Source organism: Coenobita brevimanus, unplaced genomic scaffold (assembly GCF_032717465.1).
Source record: "Coenobita brevimanus isolate Jiangsu-jjx unplaced genomic scaffold, ASM3271746v2 jjx.HiC_scaffold_192, whole genome shotgun sequence".
Classification (NCBI taxonomy): Eukaryota; Metazoa; Arthropoda; class Malacostraca; order Decapoda; family Coenobitidae; genus Coenobita; species Coenobita brevimanus.
Genome location: NW_027642798.1, coordinates 35,435 through 49,995, shown reverse-complemented (window position 1 = coordinate 49,995; position 14,561 = coordinate 35,435). Strand labels below are relative to the sequence as shown.

Here is a 14,561-nt window from a genome sequence, read left to right as displayed (position 1 = left end):
TGGACGGAACGCACGTTCTCTTTGATGTCGACATGAACTACAAGCGGATGATATCCACTGAATTCTCTCTTACAGGTTGTATAGTGTTAACCGTCTCACGATCGGGAGGAATTTGGAGGTCCATTTCAGTAATGTCAAATGGGTTTATTCAGCTGTCAGTGTGTCAGAGGGGCCTTAGATCGCTAATACTGTCATCATTAACTCATTCTTTGTCAAGATAGCTCTCGTGTTCCGTTCCAGGTAAAGCCAGACGATTTTAATCAGTGTTCAGTGAGTCAGAGTCTCCTGAAAGAGTTAATATTGTCACCAGCAGCCCTCTTATGGTCTAGAAACTTCCAGTATTTTTATTCCAGTTAATACCATGCAATTTCATTCACCTGATATTGAGACATAGGAGCTTAAGAGTTGTATCGGTGCTAGCGAGGGACACCTTTATGTTGTAGCAACCGTATAACCGTGCCGCTCAACTGCTTGGATGTGCAAACGTCTTTCAGCTACTTCCCTATCCCCCCCCCCAAGGACTGTAAGAGGAGGGCAACTTTAGCCTGCAGTCCGCCGGGCTCACCGTTCAGATGAATCTACGACAACAATAATAGCAATGATGCTATGTGTTATAGGAAGCTGATACCTGCCACAGACTTACTCCACTCTTTCCTCTCCTCTTGTCAGGAAGGTGTGACTTCTACCTGTCTTTCAGCACCTACATGCCCACGCCCATCGCCATGGTTACCAGAAAAAACAGCCTTCTTATCCCAGGCTTAAATAAAGTGTGAGTATTTAACACCTTCAGCCCAATGATGTCTGTATTTCCTTCTTGCTGCCACTAGATTAATACACCTGTGTGAGCGAATGAGCGAGATAATTGTTTTGCCTGGTGTGTGTGTGTGTGTGTGTGTGTGTGTGTGTGTGTGTGTGTGTGTGTGTGTTTAAGGAAGTAAAGTTTTGATTCAATTTTCATCAAACTTGTTTAAAGGACTAAATGTCCACCGGTGGGTCTTCTTTGTATCGAAAAAAAAAAGGGGGGCTTAAGGTCAAGGTCGTATGCAAAGTAAACTCAAACATTTATGATTTGATCTGGATTAAACTTAGTGGAAGCTTAAGGGTCCTTGGCAAGGATGAAATATTTCTGTTTTTAGAACAACCGGTCGAAGGTCAAAATCACAAGGCAAAGTCAAACAATCGACCCTTAGACCAACCGTAGGGATTGGGCGTTACACTGTACATGTGTTCCTTCTTGTTTAATTCTGTTTAGGTAAGGTTTTTTAAATGGGGGGGTTACAGACATCCTTCATCAATCCCCTCAATATTTGAGGACTTACATATGAATAAAATTGCCTGGATGTGGCACGAATGAAAAAATTTTCAGTGTTTCAGTGCAACAGAACTTGACTTTCACGAAAATGTATCATTAAAACTTCAAACTAGACAATTTACCAACCAACAGTGCTTCAGGTTCAGATGGAACTCCTCCAATATTTTCGAAAAAAATTTCCTCAGTACTTGCTTCAGTTCTAGTTATATTATTCAGATTATGCATGGGTGCTTTTTCATTCTCCAATTCTTGAAAAGAAGCCAATATCCACCCATTTCCAAAGAAAGGAAGCTCCTTTGATCCCTCTGATTCCAGACCAATTGCTATCATATCTTCTCTGGGTAAAATAGTTGGGACTGTGATAAGCACATTGTTAAACATCTTGAACCCAACAGCTTAATAAGTGACTGACGGTATGGTTTTCGTCACGAAAGATCCGCTGTTGATATAATCAGTCTCTTGACTCATACCATTCATTAATCAACTGACCAACAAGGAGAAATCTATGCAGTAGCCCATGATAATTCTAAAGTGACAGAGTGTGGCACCGTTCCTTGTTATACTCCTTTGCAACTGCCTATCATCTTGTGTCTCACTAATTTCCCCATATCTCAGCAACAGAAGGATCAGAGAAAAGGTAGATGATGTATATTTCAATTTCCACTCATTTAATGCTGGTGTGCCACAAGGATCAATCTTGGCTTCAACCCTGTTCCTCATTCATATTAATGATATCTTGTCCGTCACATATAAACCCATTCGCTCGTATGCAAATGACAATGTTTCACAGTTCCTTTACACTTAACCAACCATTCACAAAGTTTGATATTTGTAACTCCCAACTCAGTATAGCAATCTCCATAAATCAAGACACTTTTAAGATCACACTGTCTCATTTAGTGCTATGAAAACCAAATATATCCAATTACAAATAGACAGATATCACCTGATTCCTATATTACCTTCATATAACTACTATTCCTATCTCAAAAAGTATTGAAATTCTCGGTGTCTCGCCCAGTAGTACCTTCAGTTGGATCTCTCACGTTAGATCACTTGCTAAAACCGCCTCAACCAAACTTAAATTATTATACAGAATCTGTAGCTTTTTGACTGACGAGCAGTTAGCTGTGATTTACGAGAGTCATGTGCATTCTCACCTCGAATATTGCTCACCTTTGTGGAGTGGATGTGGCAGCGTTGCATTAAATCAGCTTGACAACATTCAGAACAAAACGATAAGAATAATTAATATCCCGGCACTTACAAATGAACTGTCTCCCTTACAAGTAAGACGAAATGCTTCCTCCCTTGCATTACTATACATATATCATTATAGCAAATGCTCAGACGAAGCTCCATCCACTGTGCCACCTCTCCATACCTTTCCCCGTGCTACACGGGCGTCTGGTAGTGCTAATGACTTGACTGTCACAGTGCCATACTGGAGAACTTCTGCCTATCAGAATTCTTTTATTCCTCGAACTGCTTCTCTTTAGAACTTCCCCAGACTAGTTTCCCCCCAACTTCAACTTACAGCAGTTCAAGTGTAACTGTTACAGACATTTTGTGAACGGAGAACACTTGTACCATGATGTATGGATTGTTTTTATTTATTTTTCCTTCCTCTGTTCATCTTCCCTAATTTTAAAAAATCAGATCAATGAGGATAAATTTCAAGTGACTGCTGTTCATACTTTTATAATAGGTCGCTAAGAGAAGGGAAGCCCAGCATGTACAATAATTATGAAAATATATTTTAGATGTCAGTCATTTCTCAAGTTAAGGTGGATGTACTATTGTAAATGTTTTACATTGTGTTATCAGGGCCGAAGTGTTGGTTGAGTCTGGGATGTACCGTTATAGGCTGTTCACCTCGCAGCCCAACTCAACCACGTGTAACAACCCTCCCAAGATTATCAGCGTCAGCACCGTTCTAGCTCTGTCTAATGTCTGGGTGGGTAGTAAAATTTAAGTGAGTCCAATATGCTGTTATCAATCACTGTATTGTATTTAGTCAATGATACACTATATTGGTACTCAAATCCATGTGTCAGTTTCTCCTCTCTCTCTATAATCCTGCACATGGATGGAGGAAGTTGTAGTCAAGGTTCCTTCACTCCCTATCCAGTGTTAAGTGATTCTTCGAAGTGTTGCTAACTACACAAGGAACAGCTGCGATGACTCTGTTACTCGAGGTGTATGACAGCTTCAAACCACCACCAACAACAACAGGTCTTCTCTGCCTGGGGTAGGGATAATGCAAGAGCCAAAGCTATGGTTCGTGAGTTAATTTACTGTAGCTTTATACAGTTATACAGACAAATAGTTCTATAGATGACCTTTAGACATAATTAAATGCACGTAGGATAGGGTACAAAGGTAGCGACAACAGACACCAGTGCAACAGGGCAGCATTCCTTAGGTTGATGGAAGTCTGGTGATAAACCTGCTGGAACTTCCTTTACGCAGCCAAGAGTCTACTCTTTCCTGAGCATCCTCCTTTGTTGGTCTTATGAATTAAAAGAAATCTTCCTATGTGACGGGAACATCAGTGAATCATGATTAGAAATTCACACATTACCAACACAAAATTATTCTTTTAAAAACTGTTGCAATGCAGCTGTATAAATAGAAATATCAGTTCCACAGACATTCTCTCTCCATTCCCACTCTCTCATGTCGTTTACTGACCTGTATATATATCAGCACTGCGAGCTTAACGAGCCAAAATTTGATACATTCCAGGTTGCATTACCACCACACCGTCAACAGATAAACATGCGTACTTGAAACCATTGTCCTTCCTCCATTATTTGATTCTACCACACTTATCAGTATACCTTAAGAAATCAGTGATAATTTATCATGGTTAAAATATTATATTAATCTAATAATTCATCATATATTCACCCAGTCAGTACAACACCTACACTATACTTTGACCCATCCATCCATTCATCATCCAATCCTATGTTGCCCCATGAGGAGCGTAGGAGCCCGGTGACAGGCTTTTTTTTTTTTCTTAAGGAAGGTGGGTGAAAGAAGAGGAGAGAGAGGAAGAGGAAAGTAGGAAAAGAAGAAGGTAGGGGGAGTGGAAAGGAGGTGGGCTGACCATCTTGCTTTTTTTTTTTCTTATCTAGCTAGCTAGCTAGTTAGGTTGTGTTTGGTGTTCCCTCTGTGGGAGATATAAGGTTGATGTTTATTGATTCTTTTTAGGGAGAAGGTTCAGTAGTGGGGAAGTGTTAGTATATGGGGTTAGGAATAGTTTCAATGGCTTTAACCCGTGGCGTCCCGTCGACGTACTTCCACGTCCTCACGTTATGTCACTGCCAATCCCGTTGACGTACTTCAACGTCCTGCAATTGCAAGGTTCATAATTTCCACAATTTTCAAAATTCGCGTGAGATTTTTGATTCGCCCACGTACCCAAGCCTCCCCTACCTGCCCCCAGGCGGGCAGCGTCCCAGACCCCGCGTGACCTGCGCTCGCCCTTGTCTCGGTCACTCACCTGTTAGCAGTGACCCAGGTCAGACATGGCGCGTAAAGGTCTCTCAGACGACGAAATTCAATCCGCCCTGGATGCCTTCACTGGAGATAGTGATTCTCCACTTGATGATGATGTGGTGGATCGAGATTATGTGCAGCCTGAGGAGGAAATAACAAGCAGTGATGAGGAGGTCCCTTCGCCCCGGAAAAAGCGGTATGTCACGTATCGTAAGGCAAGGGAAGGCCAGCCTGCACCCAAAACACCTGCATGGACCTCTCTCCATCCCCTAGAGAGAGATTCTGATGAGGACGAGGATGAGGACGATGACGGCGGCTTAGGACGTGATGTTGCCTCGTGGTTGGGGAAGGAAAAAATCTCACCCCGAGGATCAGAAGGTGGGGCGAGAAGGCAAAAAAAGTATGGCCTAGTGTTTTGTCTGGGGAAGGCGAAAGTGGTGTGGTGGGAGTGCGGGGTGAAAGGGAAGTGGTGTGAGGGAGGCAGCACGAGCACGTGGTGCACGTAGGCCTAGGGGAGAGGAGGTGGAGCCACTCCCCAGCACGTCTTTCGCCATACAGTATTCCCAAACTTCCTCCACACAGCCCCAGGATGTGGGGAAAGGAAGGAAAGGGAATGGAAAGGGTAAAGGAAAAGGGAGAGGGAAGAGAAGTGCGAGTAATGAAAGTCGCCGCTCTCCACCTCCCCCACCACCACCAATGTTGCGTTGTGCCTTCAGCCATGTTTCAGAGAGTACCATAACTTCCTACACTACTGAAACTGTGTGGGATGGCGATATGACGCTCAGTATAATGGTAAGGCCAGTCAGTATGTGCCAAGTCTTATATAAACTTGAAATGGGTGTAATGTTTGCAGGAAAGTAATGTATAAGTTGAGAAATAGTGTAAGTTGAACGAAGTGATATGAAAACTACACCACTGTATAAATCTGAGAAAATATGACGCTCAGTATAACACTCTGGTCAGTAAATATGTGATAGCAAGAATATAAAGTGGAAACGGGTGTAATGTTAGCATGAATAAAACGTATAAGTTGAAAAATAGTGTAAGTTGTAATAATTGATGTCACAAGTACACCCACTGTGTAAATCTGCGAAAATATTATGCTCAGTAGAACATTCTGGTCAGTAAGTATGTGATAGGAATTATATAAAGTGGAATTTGTTGTAATGTTAGTAGTAAGGTAATTTATAAGTCGAATACTAGTGTAAGATGAAACAAATGATATCGCGATAACACTCCCTGTGTAAGTACGCGCTAATATGACGCTCAGTTGAATCGTAAGGTCTGAAATTATGTGATATCAGTTATATCAAGTGTAAACATGTGCAATGTTAGTGGAGAATTATTATATAAGTACAAAAATAGGTTGTAAGTTGAAATAGTAGTCATAGCGACTTCACCGTGTGTGGTATTATGCGCTATTATTACGCTAAATATTTACGTAAGGCCTGAAATTATCTCAAAACAGTTCTATAAAGTTGAAAAGTGTATAATGTTATTAGGAAAGTATTATGTAAGTAGAAAAAACACAATACAAGTTGAAACAACAGTCACAGCGAGTTCACTCACTATGTAAATAAGCGCTAACATTACGCTAAATGTTATTGAAAGGTCTGTGAATACGTAAAAACAGTTCAATAAAATGTTAAATGGTATAATGTTATTGTAGAAGTATTATGTAAGTAAAAAAAATGATATGTATCATGATTTTCGAATATTAGCGATTCATCGTGACCAGTCTGCCCAATTTTGCTCGTTTCGCACGATGGTACAATGCTTATTTCAGCTCTATTTTTGTATAAAATCCAATTTACTCTTTTATCACATGTTTTTATGTTTGTAATAAATACATATCTACTTACTTTCATTGGTTTCCCAGACTTACAATACCATAGAAAACGTTAGAGGCTCAGACCACCTACAGAGAACACGGTGCCAGGTGTGACCAAGGCATACCTGTTTAACCCGTCACGTCCCGAGGTTTTCCGCACCTCTGACATCCCCCAGTCCCGAGGTATTTTCGATTTTTTTTTTTTTGGCTAAAACCTTCGCTTTTGGTGAGAAACATCGAAAATTCATAGAGAAATCGCTCTCCTGAGGTTTAAAGTGCCCAATCCAGGTAGGAGTTCCTCCTTACCTGAGTGGGTTTTCTAACATGCTGGCACCAAAGAAAACGAGTTCTATGGGAGGGTAACTATTTTATCCACTCATAAACGGTATTTATTTATTTACTTGGTACGAATGTATATGTAGTATGACAGTATATTGGTTTTCAAGCAGTAATAAAGGCATTATAAGCATTGTTTCACTCACTAACTAATCACCATACCTGACCTATTTTTGCCACACTACCTGATCATTATTTCTGGCTGTTTCTTCTTCTAATGCTATGTAAACATTGTCCTCCACATTATCATCGATTGGGGAATCACTCTGACCCTGAATAACTTTACTAGCCAGGTCACTGGTAACAGGTCCTTTGCCAAGACAATGGCGTGAGGGGGGGAGGGGGGAGGTTATGCAGTGTAAGGCATTGTCCCTGCTTGGTATCTTGTACAGGAATAGAGGAAGGTGTCCCGTGTATACATACGAAAAATCACGTGCGAAAATTGAAAATTGTGCAAATTAGGTACCTTGCAATTGCACGACGTACTGGTACGTCGCCGGGACTGGCAAATGCAAATCGTGGTGACGTACCCATACGTCGTCGGGACGGGGCGGGTTAAGGCAATTATGGACCCCGGGGAACAATTTCTTTGTGACTGACCATTGTTTCTGACCAAAAGCGAAAGTTTTAGCAAAAAAAATTTGGGTCCAAAAATGGTCGGGATTGGGGGGTACCAGTGGTGAGAAAGTGGTCGGGACGGGGCGGGTTAAGGCTGCTAGGAAACCATTTGTGGAAGGTGAGATTTTTATCATCGACAATGTCTTTGAGATAGGTGTATGTCTTGCTGTTTTGGGTATTGAATTTTTCCCATTTTTTTTTTAGCCTGATTGTGTAATCTGATGTTAAGAGCTTTAGTTTTTGTATGTTCGTGTATCTGTTCAGTGTTTAATGTGTAGCGGTAGTGTTGGTTAGTCGCAAATCTTAGAGTTTTGTTTTGTACAATTTGAAGTTTCTTTAACTGGGTGTGACTGAAGGTGTGTGTAGGAATGGGGGGAAATTCAAGTATGGGGAGAACCAGAACTTTAGCCGGGTGGGTTTTTATTTTTGTTGGTATATCTTTAAATCTGTAAAGTCGGGATAGTGCTCCAGAAGCCTTTTGTTTTCTGTCCTTTACACTACCGAGGTAACCCCTCGTATTTAGTTTAAACCCAAGGATTTTTCCCCCAACTTTAAATTGAATTAGTTCATCATTTATTATTAGTGGTTCTCACTTAGTGTTGGCCAGCTGAATTACGGAAAATTTGTTGATGTACGTTTGTATCTTTAATTTAATTTCGCGGGAATTAATTTTTTCAACGTCGTGTTTCGTTCTGGACTTCATGATATTTCTTGATGGGCCGGAATATTTAATGAGCTGGGTAATTTCATCGGCGTAGCTGATGTTAATGTCGTGTGTAGCTTGTGGGGTATCCCTTGTATAGATGGTAAAGAGATCTGGAGATAGAACACTTCCCGGACGGACTCTACAACCCAGGATGAAGCTGGTACCAGTGAAGTTACTGACCTTAATTTTTGTTTTACGATCGTCTAAAAAATCGCATAATAATTTTTCGGTTATAGCTGGAAGATCGAGGTTAAGCATTTTATATTTGAGGCCGAGATGCCATACCTTATCGAAGGCTTTGGTGATATCTCTTAGAACTACATGACCTTGACCCTTGTTGGATTTATTGATGGCAATATTTTCTGTAGCGATGGTAATTGCGTTTATGGTGCCTCTGTGGTAGCGGAATCCATACTGATTTTCGTTATATAGAGTGTCCGTTTCAAGATATATTCTTAGCCTTTTATTGATTATGCGTTCAAGTACCTTCCCAAGCACGTCTAGGAGTGACATGGGTCTATAATTTTCTACAAGATGAGGATTTTAGTTCTTTGGGGGGATTAATTTTATGCAGGCCTCTTTGAACTTGTTTGGGAAATACCCCTCAGAGATGGTAGCATTAAATATGTTTTTTAATACTGTTATGGCTGAGTTGGGGAGGTTCATTAAGATGGATTTATTGAAGCCACTATCACCTGGGCAGGTCTTTTTAAGTCTTTTATGATACTTATAATTTCTCCTGCAGTGATGGGAGAAGTGAAGAGGGAGTTTGCATCTAGTCTGGCTGGGTCTGCTGAAGGGTTTGGAAATATTCTGTCCAAGTTCTCATTTAGAAAATCTGTAAAGTTATTATCATGAATGCGGTTATTTCGTGTTGCGTCGGCCTCTTGGAAAATGGCTTCTCAGTGTTTCCTGTGGGTAGCTTCTTTTTCTGAGGAGTGTTGTCTATTGCCCCGCGAGTCGAGTACGTAGTGTGGGTCAGGGTTATAGCTTCCAGAAAAAATTTAGATTTTTCGCCAAAAAGTGGAAGGATCATTGTATATGTTTAATGTGTTGGTGATAATTGTACCAGTGACTGTTCTGTTCTGTTAGTAGGGAGGTATGTTGTTGAGCATGGAATAGTTTGTATTGTCTATAGTGTGCACGTGTCCAGCCGAGTGTTTGCGAGTGGGTTCTGAGTGCGTTGTACTGGTTAATGAGGATTTGTGTGACTCTGCTGTGTCCGGAGTAAGTGATTGTTCTTTATGTAGTAGCAGGGATATTATTTCCGATAGCTGTTTCGATGTAAGAGTAGCAGTTCTCGAGGCATTGATCAATTTCTTCTAGTGTACCCACATCTGGATTAGGGAAGTTTTCAAAAGATGTTTCAAGTTCTAGTTTAAAAGTTGTTCCAGTTGGCCAAGCGGAAGTTTGGTCTAGGTGGAATAGGGGTGGAGACAGGGGCAGTGGAAATGTTGGCAATAATAGAGGAGGTCGCTGTTGGTGAGGGGTCAAGGAGAGAACAGGATGTTGTGATGTGCCGCGAAGTTGCTTAGTGCTATGTCTGGGGTGGTGGTGGAGTTGTGTGAATAAAATGTGGGAAAATGTGGTCCTATAAATCTGAGTGTGGTGTCGGTAATTAATCTTACAAGTTATTTCCCAACACTATTAGAGTTTCTATTGCCTAAAAGATGATGTTTTGCATTAAGGTCCCCTATTAAGTATACTGGATTATTTCTTCGAAATAGGTTAATGAAGTCTGGGGTAAGGAGGAATGGTCGGCTGGGAGGGAGGTATACTGTGGCGATGAGGATTTTTCCTGTTTGTGTTTGTATTCCTGCAGCAATCATGTCTGGTATAAAGTGATCTAGGATTTTGTATTGTAGATTATTTTTCACAGCTATGGCAGTTCCGTCCATGGGACGGTTGAAGAAATGTATAGAGGAGTCTGAGTAGTGGTGCTGTTGCTGTTTATCAGGATAATCTCTGGGTCTATGTTCTTGTAAGTGTTGACTAGGCCGAACCTTCTTCTAGACCAGTTCAGTATGTTATGTTGAAGGACTTTCCTTGTTTGTGTCTTGTCTTTGTGGTCTAGATTGGGTGGGTTGCGGTGTTTTGGTGGTGAGGTCCAGAAGGAGTCTTTCTTCGGTGGAGTTTGTAGGGCTGATTAGAATTTAAAAGTTTTCATGTTTTTCGATGATTGTTCTAAGCTCATTGATTGCAGAGTCTGGGTTCAGAATTATATTGTGTTCTTTGACGAAAGCTTTGTTTTCTTTCAACGCATTAATGAGTTCTCTTGGCCTGAACTCTTTGTTTGGTTTAAACAGTGAGGGAACTACCGCCACTTCTGCCTCAGCGCCGTTAGAGGTTGTTTCTTCGTCATCATTTTCGTCTTCTGAGGATCGTCGTTCGTCTGTATCACTATCCTCTACATAGGTAATTCCAGCATTGTTGTCGTCAGAGTTGGTGTTCTCGTGTGGAAGACTCGCTTCTGCCCCGAGGATGGATGTGGAAAGGGTAGCTATGTCACGAGAAAGTACTTCTGTAATAGTGGTGGTTGGATCTTTTAGCCCAGTTGCTGGGGAATTTTCATCTGCAGGATCCGGAGGGAAGAGTAGATTCTTAGTTGCAGCTGGAAGGATAGATTGAATTATTTTGTATGAGGGAGGGTTGGGAGGTAGTTTCAGAATGGGAAGTTCATTGAGAGTGCAGCTTTGTTCGAGTATCTTATTGAAGCTGCCTGGAACTGCAATTTCGTGCATATGTGCATTCATGATTAGGACCATTTAATCTGAGAATTTTCTTGCACTAGGTGGGGAGTAGTTGACTTGGTTTGATGGAACTGTTTGCTTTAAAGCTTGAGCAAAGCTTGTCCCTTGTCGAGTTGTGGCTGAAGTAGTTTGAGGAGAGTTAATTGAGTTTTTTATTAATTCTTTTCTTTAGGGGCACTTCATGGCGGTGGTGCGGTGATCTCCCTCGCAAATGATGCAGTTTTTTGTGGTGGAGCTGCATTCTCTCCATGAGTGTTCTGAAGAAGAGCACTCAGAGCAGATTTTGAGCTCTCTTAGTTTGGGGCAGTCTTTGGTGAGGTGTGTGTCCAAAGCATAGGATGTCATGCAGATGTTTGTGTTTACAAATTTCTCCTCCTGAATTTGATGGTTAGTGATACAGAGGTGAAATAATTTGAGTCCATCCTTGACTTTCTCCGTCATTTTTGCCTCTTCAAATTCAATTTTGAAGGTGTTTTTCTTGCCAAATTTGGTAACTTTAGTAACTTTAGCCCAGTCACGTTGATTTGTTAGTTCTTCCTTAATTTCATCCTCAGAGTGACTGTAGATAATATCGTCCACATTGGAGAAGATTATACTCCTTTTAGCTTTAATTTCTGGAGGGAAAGCAGGAGTGAAATCATTTTAGTAAGAGAATTCTCATCAGTGGAGGAGAGAAGTTCCTCAGTGTCTTGTTCAGTGGCTGTGGAGACAATGATAAATTCTTTTGAAGCATGGATACCTGTGAGTTTGATGTTAAACTGGGCTACCGTTTCAAGGAGTTTCAGGTTTGTTTGAGTGTCTTGTGGGGATCTATGTTTAATTTTCAGTCTACCCATTGTTGATTCGCATCGGGTGTTCTAAAGGCCACTAAAAGGCCTCCTACTGGTCCGGCCTACCTATGATCTAAGGGTTGTAACCTATTCTTCCCCCCCCTCAAGGGGGTGACCACTTGCAAGGCCGAAGGAGACCAAAGGTCCCTAACCCTACTGAGAAGAAACCCACCCTAGTGAAATCTAAACTACCTCAGAACGTGGCCCCCTCGTGCGTATAGCCTTGGGGCTCGGCGTCGTCTTCTCTAGGGCATCTACTGGGCAGGCCTAACAGACCAATAAGTCTATCTAAGGGTATCACTGTGACGTGGAGGCGATGATCGAAGTTTCTCCAAAGTCAGGAAGACCACAGTCTAAGTAATATACAGTAATATACAGTCGTCTCATGCACAGGTGGATGACGTCATGACGACAGATGTCCTAACATAGAAAACGAAAAGTAAAGGGAAAACTCAAGTGACAAGTATACCCTGTTCACTCAGCTCCACTGGCTAGAGCCAAGAAACGTTTGAATTAAGGCTGCCCATTGGTTTATGCAACACTGTGGAGCATGGTAAATCTACAGCTCTTCTTATTTTAATGCATATATTTGTAATCTGGTTGCAATATAAGCAGCCAGTTTAAATATGGAATAATTTCCAAAGCTACAGAGGTCAAAGTTAGCTTTAAAAGTTTACCATTATCAAAGAAAATTAGAGTTGACTGTAAATTTTAATAAAACGATGAATGACATTTGAAGTAAATGTAGAAATGCATTATATCACAACATGCGGATGTACATGTACACAGTGGTTGAATAATAATCTTCAAACGTCATTCATCGTCTTATAAAACTTTATAATCTTTAATTTTCTTTGAAAAATGTAAACTTTTGAATCTAATTTTGACCTCTTTAGCTTCGGAATTTATTCCACATTTAAACTGGCATGTTTTCAAATGCCTCACGTCTGAAATTCCTGCACGAGTGAGAATAGACTGAGAGAAGACACATCTTGCCCCCACCGCTGCCCCGAGCCAACTGACGGCTGCGGGACCCCGTGACGTCATGCGTGGACTGCTCCAAAAGTTGAACCAAGCATGAGACAACTGTATATTACTTAGACTGTGAGGAAGACCGTGTTGAGTGTCCACAAGTTAATGAACCAAGGATGGAGGGTTCCGCGAAGTTGAGCACGGTGGGCTGAGAAAGTTAAATATTGGAATGTACCAGGCGGCCACCCATCCAAGCACTAGCCAGACCCAGCATTGTTTAACTCAGTCGGTATGTGCACGTTGCGGGAGCAAGCAAGGATGAGATCGGCAGATGGAGATAACACTGTAGCGACCACATGAGATGGGATCGATGGTTCCGACATTTAAGATGAGAGTGATATATTAATATAATTCGCCGCTATTGTTTTACATGATGTTTGAGCTCAGTTCGTGACAATTCCAGATCATGAAAAGATTTTAAGCCATCAATGTCCATGGTTCCTCTTAGAAGGATTTTTGTTGGTCCTGCCTTTCGGCTCATTGTCACAAAGCTCATAGCTACAAATCGTCTGGTTCTCCCTTTGATTAACATTTGAAAATTCTTAGTCCCTCGTCGTTTAAGGGACTCTGGGCACAGTCGGTTAAAGAAACTGATGAATTTACCAGTGTTTAAGGGAAACAGAGATAGGACAGTTAATTTGATACCGTAGTATGTAACACAATAGAGGCCAACATTTTCATCCGTTTGCAGCTAATATCACGTACCTCAGTGGCAGAAAAAGCAACATTGCAGCTCTGATTCCTTGCCATTGCAATTCTTCGTCACTAGCAACTAGCATAGTGTCCTAGTGCTAATCTTTGTTACAAGTGAGTGCTTAAGATAAAGAGAAGGTAATTATAGGGCAAATTAGAGTACAGCAGGTAGCTCACCTTATCTTACCTACTGTAACGACGTGTTTTTAAATTTACATTGCTACATCCAGACGATTTTATTTAAAGTTTGGGAAACGTTTCGCAGTGAATGGGTTAAAAACAATCCGCATCAAACTCCTTCACGATGGAAAGTCTCCTCAGAGCGACATATAATATAAGGGTCTAATATCAACGAAAATGAAAAATGTTATTGATCTTTTACGCTTATACTAATAAGGTATTATTTTCAGGGAATGTTTGCCGTAATGGGAGGCGGATTCCTGGTCAGCCTGATGGTGTTGGTGCTGGAGAATGTGGTGACTGTGGGTAGGTGCGGACGTTTAACACCAGCAGCACATTCTCCACGCTAACCCTGAGTCTACGAAACCATTACCATTCATCACTATATCTACCTGAGACTACATCTTCATTGGCCCTGTTTAACCACCACCTCTACCACAAACTACCAACTCTACAACTACCACCATCACCACCAACCACCGACTCTACAACAATCACCACAATCATCAACCACCGCCTTCATCACACCTACTGTCATCACCACCTGCTATCAGTTCCACCACAAGTACCACAAACACCACCATCACTGACACCATCTCTACCACATTCGCCACCACCACCACTTCTGTAACCACTCCACTGACGATCGGCTCATCCATAATTTATTCCTTCATCACAGCCATCACTTATTGCCAGCTCTACCACAACCATCACCACCACCAGCCATGAACTCCACCACAGCAACCACCATCATTAACCACAAACT

General features: G+C 41.5%; 1 protein-coding gene across 1 annotated transcript; it reads left to right on the top strand.

Annotated features, from left to right (window-relative positions):
• Nucleotides 1–8: 8 nt before the first annotated feature.
• LOC145389691 (uncharacterized) lies at nucleotides 9–14,145 on the top strand (the record flags this gene model as incomplete). The annotated part of the gene is made up of 4 exons (XM_080264898.1): nucleotides 9–75; nucleotides 670–769; nucleotides 3,140–3,269; nucleotides 14,026–14,145. Coding segments are annotated over 4 exons (417 nt in total), but the record flags the coding sequence as incomplete, so codon positions are not given.
• Between the last annotated feature and the right edge of the window lie 416 nt (nucleotides 14,146–14,561).